The 22,595-nt window shown below is 47.3% G+C and overlaps 2 protein-coding genes across 5 annotated transcripts in view; one reads left to right on the top strand and one right to left on the bottom strand.

Moving 5' to 3' along the window:
• Nucleotides 1-3,987, top strand: part of CAPN6 (calpain 6) — a 50,675-nt gene extending 46,688 nt beyond the window's left edge. For all 4 annotated transcript variants that reach the window (XM_048319100.1, XM_048319099.1, XM_048319102.1 and 1 more), the window contains exon 14: nt 725-3,987. In XM_048319100.1, the coding sequence (XP_048175057.1) occupies nt 725-907 (183 nt within the window). In that variant the 3' untranslated portion in view covers nt 908-3,987. The remainder of the gene's footprint in view (nt 1-724) is intronic.
• Nucleotides 3,906-18,548, bottom strand: LOC125333273 (serine/threonine-protein kinase PAK 3-like). The gene is made up of 13 exons (XM_048319103.1): nt 18,323-18,548; nt 15,033-17,620; nt 14,045-14,094; nt 12,699-12,809; nt 12,116-12,263; nt 11,129-11,192; nt 10,294-10,342; nt 9,295-9,407; nt 8,336-8,453; nt 7,535-7,634; nt 7,221-7,417; nt 6,034-6,171; nt 3,906-4,918 (listed from the first exon to the last, which is right to left on the bottom strand). Exons 2-13 carry the CDS (start codon nt 15,133-15,135, stop codon nt 4,790-4,792), a joined length of 1,320 nt encoding a protein of 439 aa, XP_048175060.1. The 5' UTR covers nt 15,136-17,620; nt 18,323-18,548; the 3' UTR covers nt 3,906-4,789.
• Between the last annotated feature and the right edge of the window lie 4,047 nt (nt 18,549-22,595).

Here is a 22,595-nt window from a genome sequence, read left to right as displayed (position 1 = left end):
CGGCTGATGGCACTATAGAGATCAGAAGGCATGTTTCATTCCAAGGCATGTTTCATTCCAAGGCATGTTTCATTCCAAGGCTTTGAAAGAATTTGCAGAATTCCCTTTTGCCCCATGTGGTACCTGATGAAACAGAGAAAAGCCAAGTGTTGTCCAGAGTCAGTGTTTGGAACAAAACCAAAGCTAATGCTATTATTAAGACGTTTTCTACCCTGAATTCTAGTCCTATGAGAACTAGACCTCCCTGTTTACCTCAGCACTCAGCTGGAGAAATGGAGCTTGGTGTTGAGATGATGCAGCCCAGGAAAACTTTGTCTTCAGGCTAGGCTGTGGGCCAGGCTCTATCACAGGCAGAGGTGGAGCACTGAGGAGGTGCAGAGGTGAGCACAGGCAGGCAGAGCAGCACAGAGGAGCTATTGTAGGTAGGTTTTACTGCTGATGAGCTAAAAAAGGTCATTTTTATTCCTCTCCTAGGCAGGCTTTGACCTAGAAAGCAAAAAAGCTGCATTTCGCTCCTTATTTGCATAGTCTATGTAAATGAGCATGCAAATCCAGACTCTCCCTCACGCTCTCTAGACAATTAGCTAAATTTAGATGCACGCTCCCTCCTCGCTGCTTTTCCAAGGGGTTCACGGGGGTGACCCTTCTCGAGCACAGCCCTTTCCGGCCGAGTGTGACAGCAGCGCTGCCTCAGCCGGCTTTCTTTGTGTCCCCTCGTCCCCAGGTCTGGAACAGCAACCTCCTGAGTGACCAGTTCCTGGGGCAGGCGGTGCTGGCAGCCTCCCCCGGTGAGCCCCGCGAGCAGCAGACGCTGCGGCTGCGGGGCAGAGGCGGCCGGGAAGCAGCCGAGGTGCCGGGTCACATCACCGTCAAGGTTCTCTCCAGCGATGACCTCGCCGAGCTCTGAGCGCCGCAGCCCCGCAGAGCCAGACGGAGCTGTCACCTCGCAGCAGCCGCGCCGGGGACTCGGGAGCACAGGGTGCACATCAGCATAATCGCTTTAAAGGGGGGGGAAAAAAAAGCCCTCCAACTCTCCACATGATCATTGGTAATGGGGAGAGAGGCTTTGGGAGAGGGGGAAATGCAGATTTATACGTATCTATGCTTGTAATACAGCACATGCAGTAGCAGAGGGGCCAAACGGAATGCTGGCGGGTAAGTTCATTAGGATGCGAGCATCTTCCCAGCAGCATCGCTGAGGGTGCAGGCAGGAATGGCTGCAGCTCTCTCTGTCAGGCACCCACCAGCAGCTCGAGGGAGTGGCAAGCACGAGGTGGATTCCTATCATTCTGTCCTTGTTCACTGCCAGGCTGGCTTTGGGAGGGGGGTATTTTTCCCTCTAGAGGGATATAAATGTCTTGATGAAATTTCACTTCCTTGGTGAAAATGTCACTACTCAAGGACTTCAGTCATAGCTCGTGGCCTGATGACCAGTCTTGCCAGGACAACATTAAAATAAGGGGGCAGATCTTGCAGTGCCTGTTTGAACACCCAGCAAGTAAGAGCTTTGTCCACCTGAAGGCTCTCAGATTGACTTTCTGATTCTTCTCTTCTCCACCTCAAGCTGGTGACTCACAGTTTGGTATTCCTGTATCCCTGTCCAAAGGCAGGAAGGGAACCTCACAGTTCAGCTGTTTACCCAGAGCACAGATGCAATAATGGGAGCCTCCTTGCTTTGTTTAATCTACTTAACGCTAAAAATGGAGTAACGACCCTCTTGTTTTGGTAGATGTAGCACCAGCCTGAAAGAGGAGAAAATGAGTTCATGAGAAGGGTGGGTTTGTAAAAGCAAGGTGCCGTGCCCTGGCAGGTGTCAGGTCTCACACTCAAAACTTTGCAGTCATTTATTGCTGGCACGTCTGATGTTCGCAGAAGTTTCACTTGGGTATCGAGGAGAATAGGTGATATTTCACATTTCCATCACAACAGGGGTCTAGGTAGCAACTCTTGCCTTCCCCTGCAGCCCATGGCCCTGCAGCCCATGGCAGGGTTCCCTCAGCAGCTGTTTGGGTGGCCATGCTGGGCAGTTGTTGCAGTGCAGGTGGCACTGGCCACAGCAGCAGAGCATTCAGAGGACTGGCAGCCAGGCCACCAGAACACAGAGGTCTGATTGTCACCCCGTGGTTACGATGAGTTCCCATATTCCTAGTGGTTCTTAGTTCATGTGTTTTAAGCTTATTGATGCAGGAGTTCTCCACCCAGCTTTATGTATAAGTTCATGTTTATGTATTTCCCCTAGTTGCTTATGTATTAGTTCTGGAAAATTCTCCCTTCTTCGACGCCCCATTGGTCTACTCATATAATTCCCTCTCTTAAGTTATCCCTATTGGATATTGTGCTGCCTCGGGCAGCCCCAAAGGTGTCAGGCAGTGACCCTGACAGTGCACGAGGCTCTCTGTGCTGGACACTCAGAAATGGGTTTTCTGCAGATTCTGGTTGGTAAAGTGAAGCTGAAGGACTGTTCTGTCCTTTTTATAGCCAGGAAATTTGGATTTCTGTGTGCTTCGTAGCCACTTCAGCCACACTGTGCGATTTTTGTAATTTATGAAATGGCTCTCGACAAGAGTTAATGTTTCCACAAAACGTTTTGAAGTCTCCTCAGGGCTCCAAAAGGATCTGTGCTGTGGTAGGAAAATGCTTTCTCTGGCATGCCAGAGATGGACTGTGGGGCTGTGAATGATGCTGCAGTGCCATCAGCTTTGCTGCATGTACCAAGGACCTCAATCCAGCTCTTTCCAGACAGTTTGGGCTCGGGCCACTTGGCACAGCAGAGCACTTGTCAGAGGTGTGAACTACAAGCCCCACAGGCAAGTGACATTCTCTGTAAACTCATGGCTTCGGGGCTGCTTACTCTCAGAACTGTTTGTAAACTGAGATTTATCCTTTTAAAACGCGTGAACTGTCTTATACAGACCCAGAGCTTGGACAAGAGGGAACTGCAAATGTCAGGGCTGCCCTAGTCGTGCACTGAGACCTCTTTGCTTTGCTGTTCCTCACACACTGTTCCAGGCTGTGGGAGCTGCTTCCTGCAGTGTTCCCTATGGGATGGGTGCCATTCCCAGGGCTTGGCTTGGCCAGCTGGTTGGCCTGGGTCAGTGTTGGCCCTGAAAAAGGGTCCCCTCTGAGATGGCACTCGAGGTTTGTGCCTCCCTGCCCCACGATTTGGCTGAGAAAGCTCCTGAGCCTGCTGAGGGCACAAAGCCACCTCAGCTCCAAGGTGGAGGGGAGTCCCTCGGCTCTTTCCTTGGAGCTCCACAGCTCTGGCCCCCAATCCCAGCACTACCACCCCATTCCAGCTTCTGTAACGGGCTGTCCCCAGCATCAGTGGGACACAGGGAGCATCACCAGCAGTTCTTGGGCACCTACAGCCTGGCAAAGGGGGAAGTCAGGGTAGGGAGCATAGACATGGTGATTTTTAGGCCTTGATAATGATGCCAGCTCCAGACATTCCCACAGTTTCTCCTGGTGGCATGGGGACAGGCAGCCCTGGAACACCACTGCTGGGCACTGCTGCCCTGAGGGACTGGCAGTGCTGGGAGCTGCGGGAGGCTCAGCCGTGCTGGCGCCAAGCAGGATGTCTGGACCTCTGCATTTATTATTTTTGGGGAGTATTTGGTTTTGCCATCAGGAGGAGCTGATCCAGCCTGGGAACACAACTGGCTCTGCTGGTTTCCAGAGGCTTCTGTCTTCCCAGGTGAACCCCAGGTGAAGCAAGGCAAGGGCAGGTTGACAGGGGCTTGTGCTGCTGCCTGCTTCTAACGTTGTTAGTTAAAATTGTAATTTTTTAACAATTAATATCAACATGTGAGAAGATATGTTGGGGTTGGTTTTTTGGGATGGGGGGAGGGCTGCATTTATGTACACACTCAAGCCACCGTCAACCCCTCAAAAATGAAAACAGGTGGAAGTGGGTGTAAAATGTTTCATTGCAACCTTTTGTAACTTTTCAATACGAAGTGACCTAAATAAAATTTTACCAAAAATTTACAATTTTAGCGATTTCTGCGCCGGCAGCGGCCGCGAGAGGGCGCTCGGTGTCCACCAACACAGGTGTGACCACGGCCAGGTACCGACACCTGAACGCGGCCGGGTGCAACACACCCGGATAAAAACGGGGTTTCATTTACAGAGGATACCACATATCTATATTATATATGTATACATACACATATATATGTGTACAAAGTACAAATATAAAGTACAAAGTACATGTATGTCCATAGCTCTGTAAGACACTATACATATCATTATAATCCTATAAAAATATATCTTATACTATGTATTATAATATATAGTCTAGCTAGATCTATACATATAATAATTCTACAGTACATTATGTGTCTATGTACATTTGCATGCCCCTCATTTATGTTACATACATTTCTTTCTCTATAATCTCTATATATTTTATATCTTTTGTGTCATCGTGTTCTGCCAGGTGGGGGGAGGACAGGGAATTCTCCAAACACTCCACAGTCCCAGCTGGCTGCCTGTATCCAACAGGATGTTTGGCTGCCCTGCTCTTCACCCATTTTTGGCTGGAAATGCAATTGCACTTTATTCCTCATCCAGAAGTACCACAACTGGGAAAATCCCAGCCCGTGGGCTGCATTCCAGAGGCAGTGTGCCCTAGAGTTGATGGATGAATGAAGGAGACCCTTCCCCATTTCCAAACCACACCAAAACCCCCATAAATGGGACTTCGCATCTTTAAGACACAACCAGCAATTCAGAAATGAACGTAACCATTGGGTGAGAAGGGAGCAAATCTCCCAAAGGAGTGAAAATTTTATTTCTGATTTTTCTTTGAGCTGGTACTGCTGCCATGAAGTGTTTCCATGGCTTCACAGACTTTCCTGGCTATACGGATCATTTCAGGCAGGACGGAGAGACTCACAGCTGTTTGTAAAAATGGATGCTGCCCAAAGGGAAAAAAAAAAAAAGAAAGAAAGGAACCATTACTTTCCAAACCCAGTTTCTCACAAGATGAAGCAGGATTCCTCTGGTTACCAGAAATACACGTAAGTAGGACTATGGGGACCATCTACACCTCAGTCTTAACATTCAGAGGCAAGTAATCCCATTAATCCCATTAATCAATTTATCAAGGTGTCTTCATCTTGCTGGGATTTTTGCTCTGCCAGCACTCTGGGAATGCCACTTGCTGTCTCAGGACTTTTTTTCATTTCAGGAGACTCAAAGGACTCACTTCGGTTCCTTTTTTCTAAAGGTAGGGGCTACTTCAGTTGTCAGAAAAGAGAAGTGCGAGCTGTTCCTCAGGGAACTCCAGGACCTCCAAGAAATGTTGATCCCAGTAGGATTTAGGTCTGTGGTGGTCTGAAGAACACTGAGGTGCAGGTTTTCAGCACCAAGACAAGAACAGCCAAATCTCTGACTGCTTGGCTGGGACTGGGTTCCTCTTCCACCACCACCATTTTTGGCCTCTGTACCTGGCACCATTCTACTGCAGTTCTCTTGCCACCAGCTAAAACTGAATGCACTCCCAAAGTACAACACAGAAATGATCAGGGGGTGCATGGAACACTTTCCTCTGAGGAAAGGCCAAGAGAACTGGGATGGTTCAGCCTGGAGAAGAGAAGGTCCCAGGGATACCTTTTTGCAGCCTTTCAAAACTTCAAGGAGACCCATTTTTAGTAGGGCCTGTTGCAAAGGGACAAAGGGTAATGGTTTTAAGTTAAAAGAGGAGAGATTCAGGTTAGATCTAAGGAAGGAATTGTTTATGCTGAGTGTGGTGAAACACTGGCACAGGTTGCCCAGAAAGGTGGTGGATACCTGAAAACATCCAGAGTCAGGTCAGACAGAGCTCTGAGCAACCTAAGTGAGTTGAAGATATCCCTACTCCCACTCATGGCAGGGAGGTTGGACCAGATGGCATTTGAAGGTCCGTTCCAAGCCAAAATCTTCTATGATTCTACTTTGAAAAGCACCAAGACTGGGGATTAACAGGAGAGGAGGACACTCGGTGCCTCTGAGATGAGCTGAGAATTTCCCCTGCAGCCTTTGGCCCTTTACCTCCAGGAGCTCCCTGGCTGTCCAGCGAATGTTGGGGTTGGTGTCCAGGCAGGAGTGCAGGAAGGCGTGGAACAGAACTGACATCTCGCTGGGCATCCTCAGGGGCAGGTACCTGTTCTGGGTTATCAGGTCCTGAGCCTGGGGACAGAGGGAACACGGGACAGCCACTCAGCATCCCTGAGGTGACAGCTCCCCTGCAGGCCCCTCCCGGCTTTCTGATAGCTCCTGAGGCTTCTCAAGGGGCCCTGCTCAACATTGGAGGGTCAGGAAGCAGGGAATTTTCAGCCTCCAGAGCAGTGGTGATAATGACCCTGAGAGCAGCTCAGCTGGTCAGAGCATGGTGCTGATAACAACAATCCCCAGATGGACCATTCACTTTAGAGTTGGACTTGGTGATCCCCGTGGTCCCTCCCAACTCAGAATATTCTGGGATCTGGAAATAATTCTCAGCAGTTTGCTGCCTTATACAAGGCAAAGGCAATCCAAACGTGGTCTTCCAAGAAAAGTAAAGAAACTTTTTCAAAAAGAGTGGAAGACTGAAATCTTCAAAATTCTTTCCTTCCTCAGGAATTAGCTGTGCAGCATTTAACTTGGTTTCAGCTAATAGTCATGAGATTTTACCCTGGCATACATTCCTCCACTGTTCCTTGTTCATTTGGTATAAGACCATTCATTTGGTATAAGACCTGATCATTTCATTTTAAGGAATTAGGATCAAAAACTGAAAACTTCAAACTATGTTTACTACAAGTAGCTTTGCTAATAAACACTTGTAGAATTTTTTTGGGGGGGGTGTAATAGATAATTATGGCATTACTAAAACCAGTGACCCTCCCTGAAAGGCACTGGTCAGAGTTGAAAAAGACTTCTAGGCCTGCAGATACACTTGAAATGCTTTTCCATAATAATTTCCTAATTGGAGAAACTTGCTGATGTCATACAGAGCTACAGCTCAGAGAGAGATCAAACAGAGCAGGAGGAATTCAAGCAGTACTGGAGGCCAAAATGGCACATTTTTGCACTGGCACGTGTCACTTCTCCTCTGATGAGATGTTCTGCAGGATCATTTCTAGAAGTGGGCCTTGCTGGAACTATTTCAGGCTGATTGGAGTGGGATTTTGGCTCACGGGAGACAAAACATGGCACAGACTGGCAAGGCAGTGGTGTCTGACATATCTGCACCTTACCTGGACAGGGCTTTCTTGAAAGTACGGAGGTTCTCCCTCCAGCATTTCAATGGCCACGATCCCAAGTGCCCAGATGTCCACTTGGGTGTCATATTCCTTTCTTTTCAGAATTTCTGGTGCTAACCAGTAAGGAGAGCCGAGCACTGTGCACCGAGTGCGCCGCTCCGGGGTCAGCTGAGCGCACAGGCCAAAATCAGCTGAGGAGGAAAACAAAAATACTGGCAAAACCAGCTTCAACTGTGAAACCAAGCACAAGAAATTCCCCACTCTAAGTCTGAGAACACAGGGATGCTGTGCTGACCAAGAATACCTACTCAGTTTCACAGATCCATCCATCCCGAGAAGAATATTGTCACTTTTGACATCTCTGTGGATCACATTCTTTGAATGAAGGAAATCCAGGGCTTTGAGGCACTGAGACAAAAAGCCCATGAGGATAAAACTTAATTAACCTCATTTCATCACATAAGAAAAGGAAATGGCTCTAAAAGATTGAATTTCTAGGTGAGACACCAATTGTTGATACAGACTGTCCCCTCCAAACCCAGCCAGAATGGCTGCAGTGGCTGTGCTCTCTCCTTCCAGGTGACAAAGGAGGGTTTGTCAAAAAGGAAAACACCTCTCCCTTCATTATGAAGTGGATCAGTTTTGTCTGGGAGGCTGCATGACAAAGGTTTTATGTTGGCCTCAACAGCAGACTTGGAAGCAGCACATCAGTCACTTTTCAGAAGCAAACACCAGTGGGGGTGCAATGCTCTCCTTTTAAGCTGAGGGCTGTGAGAAACGAGGCTCTATTTTAATCTGCTGTTAGTTTAAAATTCTGCCACCAGCATGTTTGCTTTTACAGGCAAAGAATGCAGTGCAGACATGCTCAAGTGTAAAGAGGCAAAGTTTAGAATGTTAAATAAAATAAAATTAAATTAAAAAAGAGAGTACGACGGCAGTGTGAGTGTAATAACAGAGTATAAGAAATGCAGCTGTACTGGCAGGCAGCTCACTTAGATGCCCTTTTATTTTACATATCATAACAGCAGCACTGAAACAAAGCTCTCAACATGAAGCTACTCCTGTCCCACCTTGTCCAAGCCACTGGAAGCACAAGCAGAGTCCCTTACCTCCCTGCTGATAGCAGCTATCACTCTTTCCTGCATAAAGATTTGGGTAAGAACGCTGGTTAAAGTGCCTCCATCCACATATTCCATCACGAGCCACAGGTCTTCATCAACCAGGTAGCTGAGAGAAGAAAACAAAGGCATGGAGATGAATGTGCACAGCTAAATTACCTTGTGGAAAGGATTGCAGGGGAGTTTTGTCTCCAGGTCACTTGTAAATGGAGGCAGAATAAAACGGAGACATTCCTTGTAGGCCTTGCAGTACTTGGAATCTGTGCAGTCTAAATGAGAAAGACAAATCCATGAAAAAGGAGATGCCTTAGATGGCAAACAAGAGAAAAATGCAGTTTAGTAACAGCAGAGATCAGTCTGGAAGCAGGACACTTGCCATCAACTGATTCATTATCTTATCAGTTCCACCATTCACTCCAGGAACAAGGCAACACAACTCCCAGAGTTATCCATGGGAGGAGGCTGTGCTCCACTGAGGACAGATGTTGGCCAACCATTTGGAAAACATTGCATAAAATACAGTCAGAAACAGGAAAATCTATCCAAAAACTGGCAAATTATGTGGTTCTGCAAATGAGAATTTAGTCTTTCTGGCTTCCACAGCAATGGAAAATGGTGGGAGCAGCCTAAGGGAGATAATTTCTATGATGGTTTATCAGCGCTTGTCATTAAGGCATAGAAAATACAATCAGCTTGAAAAAACCAAACCCCAAAACAACACAGAGGTAATGAGCTGACAGGCTGTTGTTTTAGTAAGACCAGGTTTTTGAAAAGGCATTTCCAACTACATATGCCAGAAAAGATTAATGGAGACCATCCCCTCCCATCCACTGGAGATAACAAAGAAATAAGAAAGAGCTCCATGTTCTGCCAGTGCCCAAAGGGGTTTTTTAACCTTTGGCTTGCAGTGTGTGAATGAACATTCCCATGAAAACACCAGAACCACTCACCTGTCTATATAATTGACAATATTGGGGTGCCTGCTCTCCTTCATGATCTGGATCTCACTGACAACGAGTTCCTTTCTGCTCCGTTTGCAGAGAGGCATCTTCTTTAAGGCCACCTAAAATGAAATTGGAGACCGTGGGCTCGAGAAGTTCTGCTGCAGGGGACCACAACGAACAGGGAGCGAGTGTTTTTGGAATGATGAGGCTGGGCTGTGCCAAACTGCCCCGTGACCTTGTGATCAGACACCAGAGCACAGGAAGCCACAGGGAAGAGCTGATTTCTCCACTTGCTTGGGTGCTACTTAGAGGACATTTGCCAGAGATATTTTGCCTTGTAAACTTGGGACAAATTGTCCCTAAACTATCAACCACAGATCTCTGACAACACCCTGCACCCACATGCTTCCCCCATGGCCTCAGTTTATCACCTCTGTTACTATTCACACAGGTTTTGCAAGCAGGATTTTGTGACTGTGAAAATATATCAAAACAGCTGGGAATCCTTTAGCAATTCTATGGGGTTTGGCCATTATTTCAACAGCTGCTGCTGGCCTTGGTTGCATAACAAAGCAAACACGTTCAGTACATGATGGATAAAATCCCACCCTAAAAGATCGTAACAGTTACACACACACAAAAAAAAAAAATACAATCCCCGAACTTTCTAACTTCTTGAACTTTGATTTTGCTACTCCAATGAGAATTCTGTACCACAGTTTAGATTTGCAATTATTTTCTGGGTTTCTAAAGAAATAACCCATTCTCTGGTATTTTAAGCCTTCATTATGTCCTTCTCTGTAGGATACCACTGCCCCTCTTGTGTTTTTCTGGTACTGAGTAGGAACAAAGTCTCTCCAAAATGTGTTTTGCAGGCTCACATTGGTCTGTGAGGAGCAGCCTGTGCAGGAAAGCTCAACTGGCCACCCAAAGGTGCAGCAGAGCTCCCAGCAGAAGGGAAACCCTGAAAAGCTGCACAATGTGCTTGGGGGTGCTGGGACTCACCACTTCTCCTGTGGTTGGGTCGATGGCTTTGTAAACAGTCCCGAAACCCCTGGAAACAAAAGCAGAAGGAGAAGAAAGGAGAAGCAGTTTAGGTGCTGGGAATGAAAGCCAGCCCAGACAGGAGATCTGTGCTGCCTGGAGTGTTTTAAAACACCTCGGTTCATCTATTCTTCAAAAAGCTGCACAGCAGCCCAGCAGCCCTCTGCCATGCAGGGTGTCCAGGAGAAAACTGAGGCTCGACTTGAACAAAAAGAGCTGGTGCACAGATCTTCAAAACCTAAGGGCAGGGGGAGGGTGTGCCTACAAAACCGGGAAAATAATATATTTAATTATTTTTCATTTTGCTTTGTTGTGTTGGGGTTTTTTTCCTTCTTTTGTGTGTGTGTATTTTTTTTCCCAGGGAATGCATGCTGCAGACTACACAGGGTGGGGTTTTGTGTGACAGAGTGAGAGTTTATTATTTCATCTCTGGTTTCATTTGCTAAACTATGTGGTTATAATCTGGATTACCGAATAGTTTTTAAGCAAAATATTTGAAGTAAATGTTATTGAGAACTGTTACCTGACAGCTGTGAGGTGGTAAGGTGCTCTTTTAGGCAAAAAAGTTTGCGGGATGGGAGATCTTTTGGGTGCTGCAGGTGAGAGACTGCCAGCATCAAGTTTTCTTTGACAACACCTTCTGACCACAGTTATTAATTCTGATCTGTACTGAGAGATGGGAGGATCTAAACCCAGTGTCTGATGATGTTTGGAGCTCGCCTGGCTTCATACTTGATATTACAGCAGCAAAATGCCTGGTCCATGACTTTGTAGAAGTAACTGCGATTGGACTTACCCTTGGGCAACCTTAACAAATTCAGTGTATCTCGTCACAGGGTCCCCCTCGGTCACAATGCTCCCTGAAATAAACGAAATCACTTCAGAGACACCACCTTCCAGCAGATCTGAAATGCAGCCCCACTGTGAGCCCTTTGTGAGCAACAACGACAGAGGCAGCTCCAAAGCACAAATGGCTCCACAGATTTTCTGATTTTCTACAGCCCTCTGAAGAGTTACCCCGACAGGAAACCAAGCACATGGAGAAATATCCACAGGAGACAGAAATCAGAAAAGAACAGGTACCAAAGCAAGAGTTTGATTTCTACAAACATTTAAGAGAGCTGGAACAACATGACAATAGAGCCTTTATTTGGGAATAAAGACTTTGTGTGATTTAACAAAAGGTTTAATATTTCTGAAGATTAAATGTATCTTGGGTTCTGGGATTAATTTTTAAGAACAGGTGAACAGTGTTTCCAGGAGAGGAAGGGATCTTCCCAACTTTCAGCGGTTTCCAGAAGATTGCCTTTATGATTTTAAAGAACAGCATCTCATGTTATAATCAGTAATGATGGGGCTTTAAGATTCAAGACCCTCATCACTGATTACCAGGCTGAGTTCTGATGATGACCTTGCCTGTGCCGCTTGAAGAACCACACTGCTTGTCTTCAATCTAATAGATTGCTGTGATGCATTTTTGCTCCGATGACTTATCAGGAGACTAAAGAGAATTTAGGAACCCAAATATTCTGCTTGATTTGGCCATCAGCACCCAGCAGTTCAGTAGTTCATTCACTAGGTCAAAGCACCTTCTTCTGAACCAGAAACAATCTCTGCTTTTGCCTTTAGCACAGATGGAAGCGCAGGGAAACCAAACCCAGTCAGAGCTGCCCTCAGGAACTCCTGAGAGAGCTCCTGCTTCCTCTGTCCCCTGGGCACAGCTGAAGCTGAGGGACACACACCCACACTGCTCTCTGCCAGACAAGAGGCACACCACACGTACTCAGTCGCTCCAGCACTTCCTCTGTGAGCTGTGATTTCTCCCATGGCTGGACCCTGGGTTCGTTCCGAGCTCTTGTGCTGGAGGTGTCACGCAGGAGAAATGTGTCTTCTTCAGCTCCTGCATCTCCCAGCAGAGAGCTCGTGTGGATCTGTGAGGAGAAATATGTCAGGAAGGGAGCTTGCAGGGATCCCCTGAGCTCACATTTCAAGTGCAAACCCTCAGGAAGATGCTGTTGGCCACATCCAGTGCTCTTAAACTGTTTTTTGCTGTCCACGTCACAAACTGAATGAATGAAAACAGAAGGCTGGTTTTACACAAGTTCACGGCCAGTTCCATGTTCAATTTTCATGGATTTTCTCAAACAGTCTGTGCAGAGGGGCAGGTATGCCCAGGAGACAGTTTCTCCTGTATCCTGCAAGGGAAACTGATGACTAAAAGGAGAAGTTCAAAACCAATTTTCCAGGTGCCAGTGGCTGGGGTGAAGCACTGTGGCAGGACTTGAGCCCTCAGCATCTCCAGCTCCTCTCTGACCAGAAGCTTGCTGCTCTGAATTGCACCAGTGGTAACCAAAGCTGGCACTTACTGATGCCATTTCTTCTTCTGCAGCTGCAGGTTCCTTGTCCACCTCCTCCTCCTTATCCTCTTCTCCAGGAAGGGAAGGAGCCAGCAGAGGTTCTGGTGGCAGTATTGTGGCCTGAGGACAGTCAGTAACATGAGTGAGAGTCTTCATTCTGGCACTTGGGAGGTTTGATAGTTACACACAGCTTTGAGTTGCTTCGACATCAGAAACTGATCTAGACATGCACATGCTCCTACAGCCTCAGTTTCCTGTGACACGTGTCACAGTAAAACTTAAATATCTATAAATTATGGGAGGTTGAAACAGCCCCAGCTGCTGCTCTGCAGAGGCAGAGCATTGCATCAAGTTGCCCCAAATTTGCTGTGTTTCCCAACTGCTCTAAAGCTGGGGCCACTTAGAGAACTGAAGCAAATCAAAGGCACCATTCTACACCTTCATGCTCCATTTAGAATGTCATCCCTTGGCTCCAGTAGAAATCCCAGTGAGGGACATCTCACAGCAAAGAGAGACCTGAGCTGGTAACATGGGGACATCCTGACTGTCTCACCACTGCTGTGTCTGCCAAACACCACAGCATCTGCCGAGGTGTCCCTACCCCTGGCAGAGCTGTTGGGAAGTCTTACTCTGCTCTGGTGAACCTCAAGCTTCCTCTGAAAAGTGTGTTTTATTAAAGACAAGGAAAGTGGCATCAAGTGAAAATCTGAAGTGTGAATGTTCAAAGGATTTTAAGTTTATTATCCACACACTCTGCTGTATACTCACAAACCCAGCATGAAGCTGCTCTAGCCCTTGAAAAAAAGGTGAAAGCCCTGTTCAGTCATTTGCTATTTATTGCACTAATATTAACCCTAATAAATTTGGTCAATATTAACGTGGATGTCATTCCTCTCTCTAAGATTGCTACTGCAACCCAACATTTATTAGCATGCATAGTTATTTAAAACCTCCTTTCAATGGTTCCAGTGAGTTCCATTATCAATTATAACCTTATTTATATTCAGCTATATATCCAGCTGCACTAAAGATAAATCAAGAAACTTGATAGAAATGGGATTCTAAGTTGTTAAAACTAAATTGAAGTGGGCTAATTAGACAGTATTGAAAATTGCTCTGAACGAGATACTCCACCATGGCTAAAATCAGCAATCCTCTGCCTGCAAAACCAGACTTTCATCTGTTTAAAATCTTTGAACAGAAAATGAGGAAACAGCCAGGGATCCCTTTGCTGCTGCTGCAAAACCAGACATGGACATTTTTTAAGGCTGGCACACTGCTGCAGCAGGCAAAGCTCACAGCTTGCTCCACAGTTCTTAAACTCTAGAAATGTCAAAGGTTCTTTTCCCACTCACCAAAGGATGGGCTGCCCTGTATCCACCTCTGTTTAATTGGGTGATCCGATCTGCAGTGGGCAAGAGAAGATGAACCAGATGCTGTTAGAAAACTGCCTCTTGTGGGGAATCCTCCGTGGAACAAGTCAGCCCCAATTGGAGAGCATTTTTCTTTCACAACATCCCTCTAGGAACAACGGTTCTTTTCCACAGTAAGCAGCAGAACAGGACAAAATACCAGATTAATCTTTTTCTACGGTCTTCTGTCTATTTTTTTTGTGCTGTTTCATCAGTAAATAAATAGAAACTCGGTCAAGAAAATGCAAATTGTTCTTTAATAGTCAATGATTCTGCTCTGCCCAAGAGCTAAAGCAGTTTTCTTTTCTTTTTTTTCTTTTTTTATGTTTGTTTTGGGGTTTTTTTGTTGTTTTTCTGTTATTAAATTGCATATGTTGGTTCTCTTTAGCTTGCTGAAAATGTTTCCCTAGAAAAGCTTTCCCAAAATCCCCCTTAGCCACGTGAGTTCTATTCTGACACAGCACAGAAACAGCTCCTGGGTTCAGGAGTTACACTTGGGAAGTTATATTTCCGCATGAAGGGGTCATGGCTATTTTAGCACACATTGTCATTAGTGAAATCTTTTAATTATGGGGGGAAAAAAAAGATGTTTTTCCTCAGTCCTGAAGATAATTGCACATTTTTTAGAAGCAGTTCTGAGAAGCTCTTCCAGTCTGCATTTTGGAAGTTGGCTGAAGCAGCAAAGTGAGGGAATTAGACTCCCCACACTGTCCTGTGTAGGGAATGGAATCCCCTCAGGGTTCCCCACATTCCAAATGCTGCCCACATTGAGACACCCCTTTCAGCAGAAGGTGTTGGCAGGAGCTCTACCAAACCAATGGCATCTTACTGGCATTTTTGTTCCAAAATCAGCTCAGTTCCTAAGGAAGAGCATAAAGAACACAGTGACCCCAGAGCCAGATATGCTGCACCTAGGGAAAGCACTACTTACTCCCTAGATGAGCTGTCACCAGCCAGGGTTTATCTGGATAAAAACACATTGCAGTTGTGACAGACAGAAAATCACCCGCTGCAGCACAGATTTTCCGGATCATTTCTGCAGAGCTGTGCTACAGCTTGCAGACCAGCATAACCCAAAAGCCAGATAAAACCCCCTGCTGGTTTGCAGGCAGCCCACTGAGAATTCCTGGAGGAGAAGGATCCTCGTGGAATGACAGCAGAAGGGAAGCATTGAGGAGTTCTGGATTGCAGGAATGGCAGTGTCCTGTTGGCACTGTGGGGACTTGTCAGCCTTTCACTGACACCCCAATGGGCCCTTGACATCACAGTGGCAGCTGTTGTAGGTTCACACTCTGTGGAACGGTTCCAGGCTGATTCTTGACCAGCTGGATGTTCAATTTTGCTCTCATTTTGGAGCCTGACATCCCTTTAAGGCAGCGAGATGTCAACCTTCCTCCTGATGTAAAGCTCGTATTTCTGCATGAAGCTCATCTGGAAATCAACTCTGCACTTCCATGGAGTAATGATGAAAGGCTCAGCTCGTTTTCCTGGTGATTCTTTGACTCCATAACAAGACTCCTCTCTATTGGTAGACAAAACAGTGCCTTTAGGAGCTTTGCACAGGACTTTTGATGCTCAGTAACACAAACACCTTGCTGAAATGATCTCTGCTCTCTGATTAAAGGGTAAACCCCACCCTGATGCAATTCATTTTCAGCACACCAGGGAACACTGCGGGGGAAAGACTCTGCCTCTCAGCTCTCACAATCCTACCACTGAGCTGTAGCACTGCTGCTGAGGATTCCCCTGGTCGAGCTCCTGTAGCTCCGCAGGTTCTCTGCTGTCAACGTACACAAAGCAGCTGGAAAACGCCTGATGCCCCTGCAAAAGCATATTCCCTCAGATTTGTGGGAAAGCTGCAGGATCGGCTCCCTCAGTGGATGTACAGCTCTTCAATCCTCCTCCTATCCAATTTCTGTGTGCACAGAAGATGCACTCAGGCTCTGAATAGCTTTTCTCTCTGCAACAATGGAATATCAGGGCCCTTTCAGAACATAATTTCATCCATTTCGCTCCCTTCCACCCTCTCATGAATTACTAATTTAAAGTGACTTAATATCTATTCTCTATTCCCCGTCGGCTTTGCATATTTTAATTATGGCTTTTCCTAATCCTCATTTTCCCAGAACAGACTTAAATAACCCAAATTACCCCATCAGTAACTGTCTTTGATAGCTCAGTTACTGTAGCTAGTTTGTCACTTTTGCCAAATACGCTATTTTTGAAGTTTTTTTATAATACCAAGTGATCACACACTCTGTTCCACTAGCTTTTAACTACAAACCAAAAGTGATCTGCTGCATGAAATGCCATCTCCATCAAAATCTGCCTTTTTATTAATGCTAAATCACTTCCTTGAAGATTTTAGTGACATTTTGCAGCAATGTCTTTGCAGTCTTATCTTGGAGTGCCAACGGCACGTGAGGACAGTGGGGTTGTTGGGAGAAATCTTGCTTGTCTCTGCTCTGCCTGAGGATTGTTCCAATTCAAAACAGAATGAGATGATAAATGTCCTTTTCAAAGTGATTTTTCTGTCAAGACACACAGGCTTTTGTCAAAATGTTTATCAAGAGAGGAGCATTCACACAGCTATTTCTGCAGGGTGAGGGCATCTTTTGCCAAGACACTAAGTAACTACTGGTCCCAGAGAGCTGCTGCCCACAGGCTCCCAGGAGTGGCTGCAGCCATGTGCTTGTGCAGCACAAGAAAAAGAGCACCAGGTAAGTCAGGAAGCACCTGAAAAGAAAACAAGCTCACACTCATAGTTAATAATGCAGAAATTGGATCTGTCGTATTATTTTAGGAGGCACGGAAAATGTGACCTTTGCATTTTTATTAAGCTTTTCCTCTGTCACTCTGAAGCAAACTTTTGGAGGGTGAAATTGCATTTATTTTCAGGAAATAGAGACTCCAGGGGGAGGGGATAGGCAGAGAGGGAGGGGCTGCAGGAGCTGACTGTGCCCCAGCAGCTGTGACCAAGGCAGGCTGCCAGGCAGTGGGCACAGTCTCAGCGCCTGTCTCATCAAGGTCATTGTGTTTTCCCAGTTTGGAAGGAAGCTCCTTGCAATCCTGTCTTTCTCTGCTCCAGGTAGGGCCCAGCCCCAACTCACTGAGTGTCCTCAGCAAGAGCTGGAGTAAGGAATGGCATTTGAACACAAGGCATGAAGTAAAACCGAACTGTCCAGACAAGAAATGCCAGCAGTGAAGGTGGAGCAGGATTCTCAGCTGCCCCAGGGCTCTTGGACCACACTTGGGTGTAAAATGTGGCACTGAGGTCATCAAAACAAAGAGAGCAAAGCCCAAAAGTGCCATGAGTCTCTGAGGAGTGGGGAGCACTGCCTGGGGATTAACCACAGCAACCACCAGAACTGCTCCAGGCCTGGGTTTCACTTTCCACCTGCTGAGACAGGGAGCTTCATCCAGCTTCAAGCATGAAAGAGCACGTCATGTTTGCAGTGTGCCTTGCTTCAACAGTGATCTTCTCATCCCTGGTGGTTTTCCTTCTCCACGAGCATCCATCTGTTGGGAAATATATTCAGGAAAAAAAAAAAATTACTTAGATAATTAGCACTCAGGAACGATTCCTTTTCCAGAATTTCATTTAGTGTTATGTGAAGAGCTCTTTCCTCACATGTTATCAAGAAATGTGCTCAACTGGGCTTTCCCACTAGCAGAGTGATCTGCACGGGGTGGCTTTACTTGACCCTGCTTGTGCAGCTGTCCAGGGTTTACTTTTACCATCTGCCATGCTCACACATCCCTCGCATCCGCACTTGCAACCATGTTCCTGCTGAGCTGAGACGAGGACGGGCCGGGACAGCGCAGCTTCACTGCAAGGGATCCCACACCCTGAAGGTCCAACCCGACCACGCTCGGAGCTCTGATTCCCCCGAGCGCCAACTCGGGAGCTCCCCTCACGCTGCACACCCCACTCCGGGCACAACTCCCAGTCCCCATCCTTACCCACGGATAAAAGGGAGCCCCTGGACTCCCTGCCTGCAGGGAAAGCCCCCCCAAACACGGAGCCTCCGCGCTGTCCCGCACTGCCCTCGCACAGCGGGGCCCCGCTCCTCACCCAGAGCTGCCGATCCCGTGTCATCCCTCCCCTGCCACCACAGGGCCGCCTCCGCTGCGTCCCCTCAGGGCCCCCGCGCCGCCCGTCCTCAGCGCCCGCCACAGCCGGGCCCGCAGTCCCGTCCCGTCACTGCGGGAGCCCCTCACCTGTTGCCATGGTGTCGCCTCTGGGGTCGTCGCGCAGCTTCCTCCCGCTGAGGCAGAGGATGCCCAAGCTGCCCGCCTCCTCCAAAGCTCGGACGGAGAGGGCGAGGTGCGCGGGGACCCCCAGCCCCGCCGCTGCGGTCCCGGTCCTGGTTCTGGTTCTGGTTCTGGTCCTGGTCCCGCTCCCAGCCCCTGCCCCCTGCCCGGCCGCCATCTTGGCGCGACCCCAACCAGCCCCTCACCGACCACCCGAGGGGGCGTGGCCTCCTCCCGCCCCTCGGCGGCTCCCACCAATCAGCGGCGGGGGCGGGGCCAAGGGGGCGGGGCCCGGCCCGGGGCGGGGAGCGGGCGGCTGTGAGCCGCGGACCGCCAGGGGGCGCTGCTGGGCCGGGACTGGGATTGGGGGAAACTGGGACTGGGGGAAACTGGGATTGGGGGAGACTGGGACTGGGGGAGACTGGGATTGGGGGGAAATTGGGATTGGGGGAAACTGGGATTGGGGGAAACTGGGACTGGGGGAAACTGGGATTGGGGGGAAATTGGGATTGGGGGAGACTGGGATTGGGGGAAACTGGGACTAGGGGAAACTGGGATTGGGGGAGACTGGGATTGGGGGGAAATTGGGATTGGGGGAAACTGGGATTGGGGGAAACTGGGACTGGGGGAAACTGGGACTGGGGGGAACTGGGACTGGGGGAAACTGGGATTGGGGGGAAATTGGGATTGGGGAGACTGGGATTGGGGGAAACTGGGACTAGGGGAAACTGGGATTGGGGGAGACTGGGATTGGGGGGAAATTGGGATTGGGGGAAACTGGGATTGGGGGAAACTGGGACTGGGGGAAACTGGGATTGGGGGGAAATTGGGATTGGGGGGAAATTGGAATTGGGGGAGACTGGGATTGGGGGAGACTGGGACTGGGGGAAACTGGGACTGGGGGGAGACTGGGATTGGGGGAGACTGGGATTGGGGGAAACTGGGATTGGGGGAAAACTCGGACTGGGGGGAAACTGGGATTGGGGGGAAATTGGAATTGGGGGGCGACTGGGATAGGGGGGAGACTGTGACTAGGGGAGACTGGGAAGGGGGTGGGGGGAGAGCCCGGGATTGGCAGGAGGCTGGGAGTGGGGGGTCCTGGGATCGGGAGGAATCCGGGAGTGGGGGGTCCTGGGATCGGGGGATCCTACAGCCGGGCGGGGAGCGGGATCGGAGGGAGCCCGGGATCGGGGGGATCCCTGGAATGATGGGAGCCGGGCCGGGAACGGGGGGCTCCCGCAGCCGGGGTTCGCTGTTGGCTCTGTGGCAGCTCAGGACATCGAGCGCTCCTCGGGCCCCATCTGTGCCAGCTGCAGCAGAGAGAGCATCGCCTGCCTGGGAAACAGGGAAAAAAAAGCCAAGCGAAGAATCTTCATGGCTGAACAAAGGGAATAGCGCCTGGAAGAACAGTTTTGTTCTCTTCCGTTTTCTCAAGAAAACACTTTTGAAGTAACTGTTAATAGGATGTGTTCACGTGTAACAATAAATCATAAGCTCTTGGTGGGGGAGCACCCCTAAGGAGCTGTGCTGGTACCAGTGAGGAGCTGGGAATGATGCTCCTGTGGTTCCCATCCATTAAAAGGCACAAACATCCCCCTTGTGAGCAAAATGCGGAGTACCACGAAAGTCGTGGGATTTTTGGCAATTGAGCAATTCTGGTGTCGGGTGGAGATCCTCTATACCCTCTGATACAAATGTGTGCATGAGAGGTGAAACGTTTCTTGGCACGTATTTCTACGGCTGCCCTGGCTTGGTCCTCAAGAAAAAACCAACTTTGCAATCACATAATGTAGTTTTGGGTCCATTTCACTGGAAGTGAACAGTCTCATATTCTGCAATTATGTATTAAAAAACTGTGATATGAGGTTCTTTATTTTTGCTATTTAAAACAAAAGAGAAACTACTGAGGAAAACAGAATTATGGAATCATTAAGGTTGGAAAAGACCTCTAGGATCACCAGCCATCAACACTGTCACAATGATCACCACTAAACCATGTCCTCATCTGCCATATCCACACGTTTTTTGAACGCTTGCAGGGACAGTGACTTCACCACTTTCCTGGGCAGCCTGTTCCAGGGCTTGACAACTCTTTCCATGAAGACATGTGTGACAGAATCCTGCTAAGTTTAAAGACAGAGAAAGGAAATCGTTCCAAAATTATTGGCATTATTCAAAACAGGTTTTGCTTTTGATAGGAACATTAGATTTCATAAATGGTTCTTACAAACGCACCTTTCCCATCCCAGCGATTGCAGTTTGATTTTTCCCTCGCTGCAGTTGTGAGGGTACGAGGTGTTTAATGCAATCCTAACTTGCCATCTCGTGGCATTTTTGTGAATTGCCACGGTTCAGTTTCTTTAAGTCAGTTAAGGATTACGTTCATTTCCTTAGGAGAGGGTTCCTGTTTGCCCATTCACCCTCCCACCCAGGGGAAAGCCAGCTGGAGGCTGTTCTGCAGCCTGGAGTCATAGAGAGGTCACAGATGGTTGAACCAGGTGCTGTGTGGCTGCTGAAATTGTGGTGGACCAGAGGAAATGTGACACATGCCAGTAGACAAAACAGGGATACCAGACACAGCAGCATCTATTAATTTTTAATTAATTATTTTCACTTAGTAATTGTGTGGAATATTCCTTTGCTTTTAGAGTAATGCCTTTGTTTTCATGCTGGGAAATGCTGGATTGCCTTGCTTTATCTTTGCAGGTGGCAGGAACATGAAATTGCAGGGAAGAAAAACCCCGTGGGATCACCTACAGTTCTCCTTGTTCCTGCTTAGCATCAAAGTGCACATTTAAAGCTTCTTAGCAAATACATGTAGCTCAACAGAATTTTGTTTTCTCAGTAATCTTCCAATTGCTGTTATTGAGATGGAGGGGGCTTCTGCTCTGTTTATTTGTTTTAATAACAGAACTATGCTGATTTCTTTCAGCTCTTTACTAACATGTTTGGGTTTGGTTTTCTTTGTGAGAAAGCCGACAGTATGCCAGGGTGAGTTTCTAAACCCTTTTTTTCCCCACTTGAATATACAGATCAAATTTTTTTCAGATAATCTTTCACTAGCACAGAAAGTTAAGAGCTTGTAGAGCTTCCAGGGAGAATGATTGCTTAGAACAGCTTCTTTCCTGTGGAGGGGCCTAAGTGCTGATGCATCAGTGCTGAAAGTTATCTGGATCATCATTCTTTTATTTCTATCTTCTTCCTCTCCCCTTTCCCCTTCAAAACAAAGCACTGACCCTCTCAAGCTTTGTTTCAAGAGATTAACACGTTCAAGCACAATATTAATGCTGGTGATAGGTAAATAATTAATGTGCTGTGTTTGCCTGTCTGCTGGGGTGAAGACTGCCATGTAAATGAGTTGACACGGCAGAACTCCAGTCAGACTGCTGGAATCAGTGGACAGATCCCTGTTGGATTCTCTGCTCTCCAGATGAGACCCGGGGCACCGTAATTACACACCACATCACTGATTGCCTTTTCTCCTGCTGCTAATTGTTACTTCTTGGTTAGCTGAATACTTAATAGAGAAGAAGTAGAACATCATGTTGTATTGGATCCCATTCAGTTTTATTTTTTTTTGGGTAATTTTTGTTCTTTTCCATTTTGGAAAAGAAAGAGCTGGCTGCTGGCAGTGAGAGCCCCTTTCTTTTTAGTGTTGAACTGTTTAAGTGAATTTAAACGCAATTGTTAAGAATTTATAATTTATATTCCAGTCTTATGATGCAGAAATGATACTGGGTTTGTTTTTTTAAGGTTAAGGGGAGCATTCCAGGGATTTCCTGGCTGCCATAGAATACAGGATCATGGAATATCCTGGGTTGGAAGGGATCCATAAGGATCATCGATGTCCAACTCCCGGCTGGTTTTAGAGTTTTCCTGTAACCACAGAATGGGACCACAAGAGGTCAACAGCGACCTATAATGGCTAGTACCCCTTCTTTCCGTCTACGAAATATATTATAATAAAAACACCTCATCAGACTAGATTTTCTGGTTATTTTAGAGAAGATTTTCTATTGTTTATGGAAATAATGATAAGATTGTTAAAAAAATCTCTTTTTCTAAACACATTTGAAGGGTGATGACCTAGCAGTCATTGTTCACTGTTTGCTTTTAAACAGAGAGTTATCAAAAACTAAGTAAATTGTCTAGCAATGTATGTTTTCCAGAGATCATGATTGGTTTTGTTCATATAATAATAAAATAAGCCTACATTCACTGTGTGAAATTTGTCACCATG

The sequence above is a fragment of the Corvus hawaiiensis genome, chromosome 14 (assembly GCF_020740725.1).
Source record: "Corvus hawaiiensis isolate bCorHaw1 chromosome 14, bCorHaw1.pri.cur, whole genome shotgun sequence".
Taxonomy (NCBI): Eukaryota; Metazoa; Chordata; class Aves; order Passeriformes; family Corvidae; genus Corvus; species Corvus hawaiiensis.
Note: the sequence above shows the minus strand (reverse complement) of the source record. Positions and strands in the feature narration are given on the sequence as shown.

Excerpts from the sequence above, each read along its gene's own strand:
- LOC125333273 (XM_048319103.1), bottom strand. The coding sequence starts at position 15,135 with ATGATCCGGAAAATCTGTGCTGCAGCGGGTGATTTTCTGTCTGTCACA. Across the intron at positions 11,193-12,115 it reads GGAAGTGCTGGAGCGACTGA|GGAGCATTGTGACCGAGGGG; the intron begins GTACGTGTGGTG and ends CGTTTATTTCAG. Across the intron at positions 7,418-7,534 it reads GGATGGATCTGTGAAACTGA|CTGATTTTGGCCTGTGCGCT; the intron begins GTAGGTATTCTT and ends TTTCCTCCTCAG.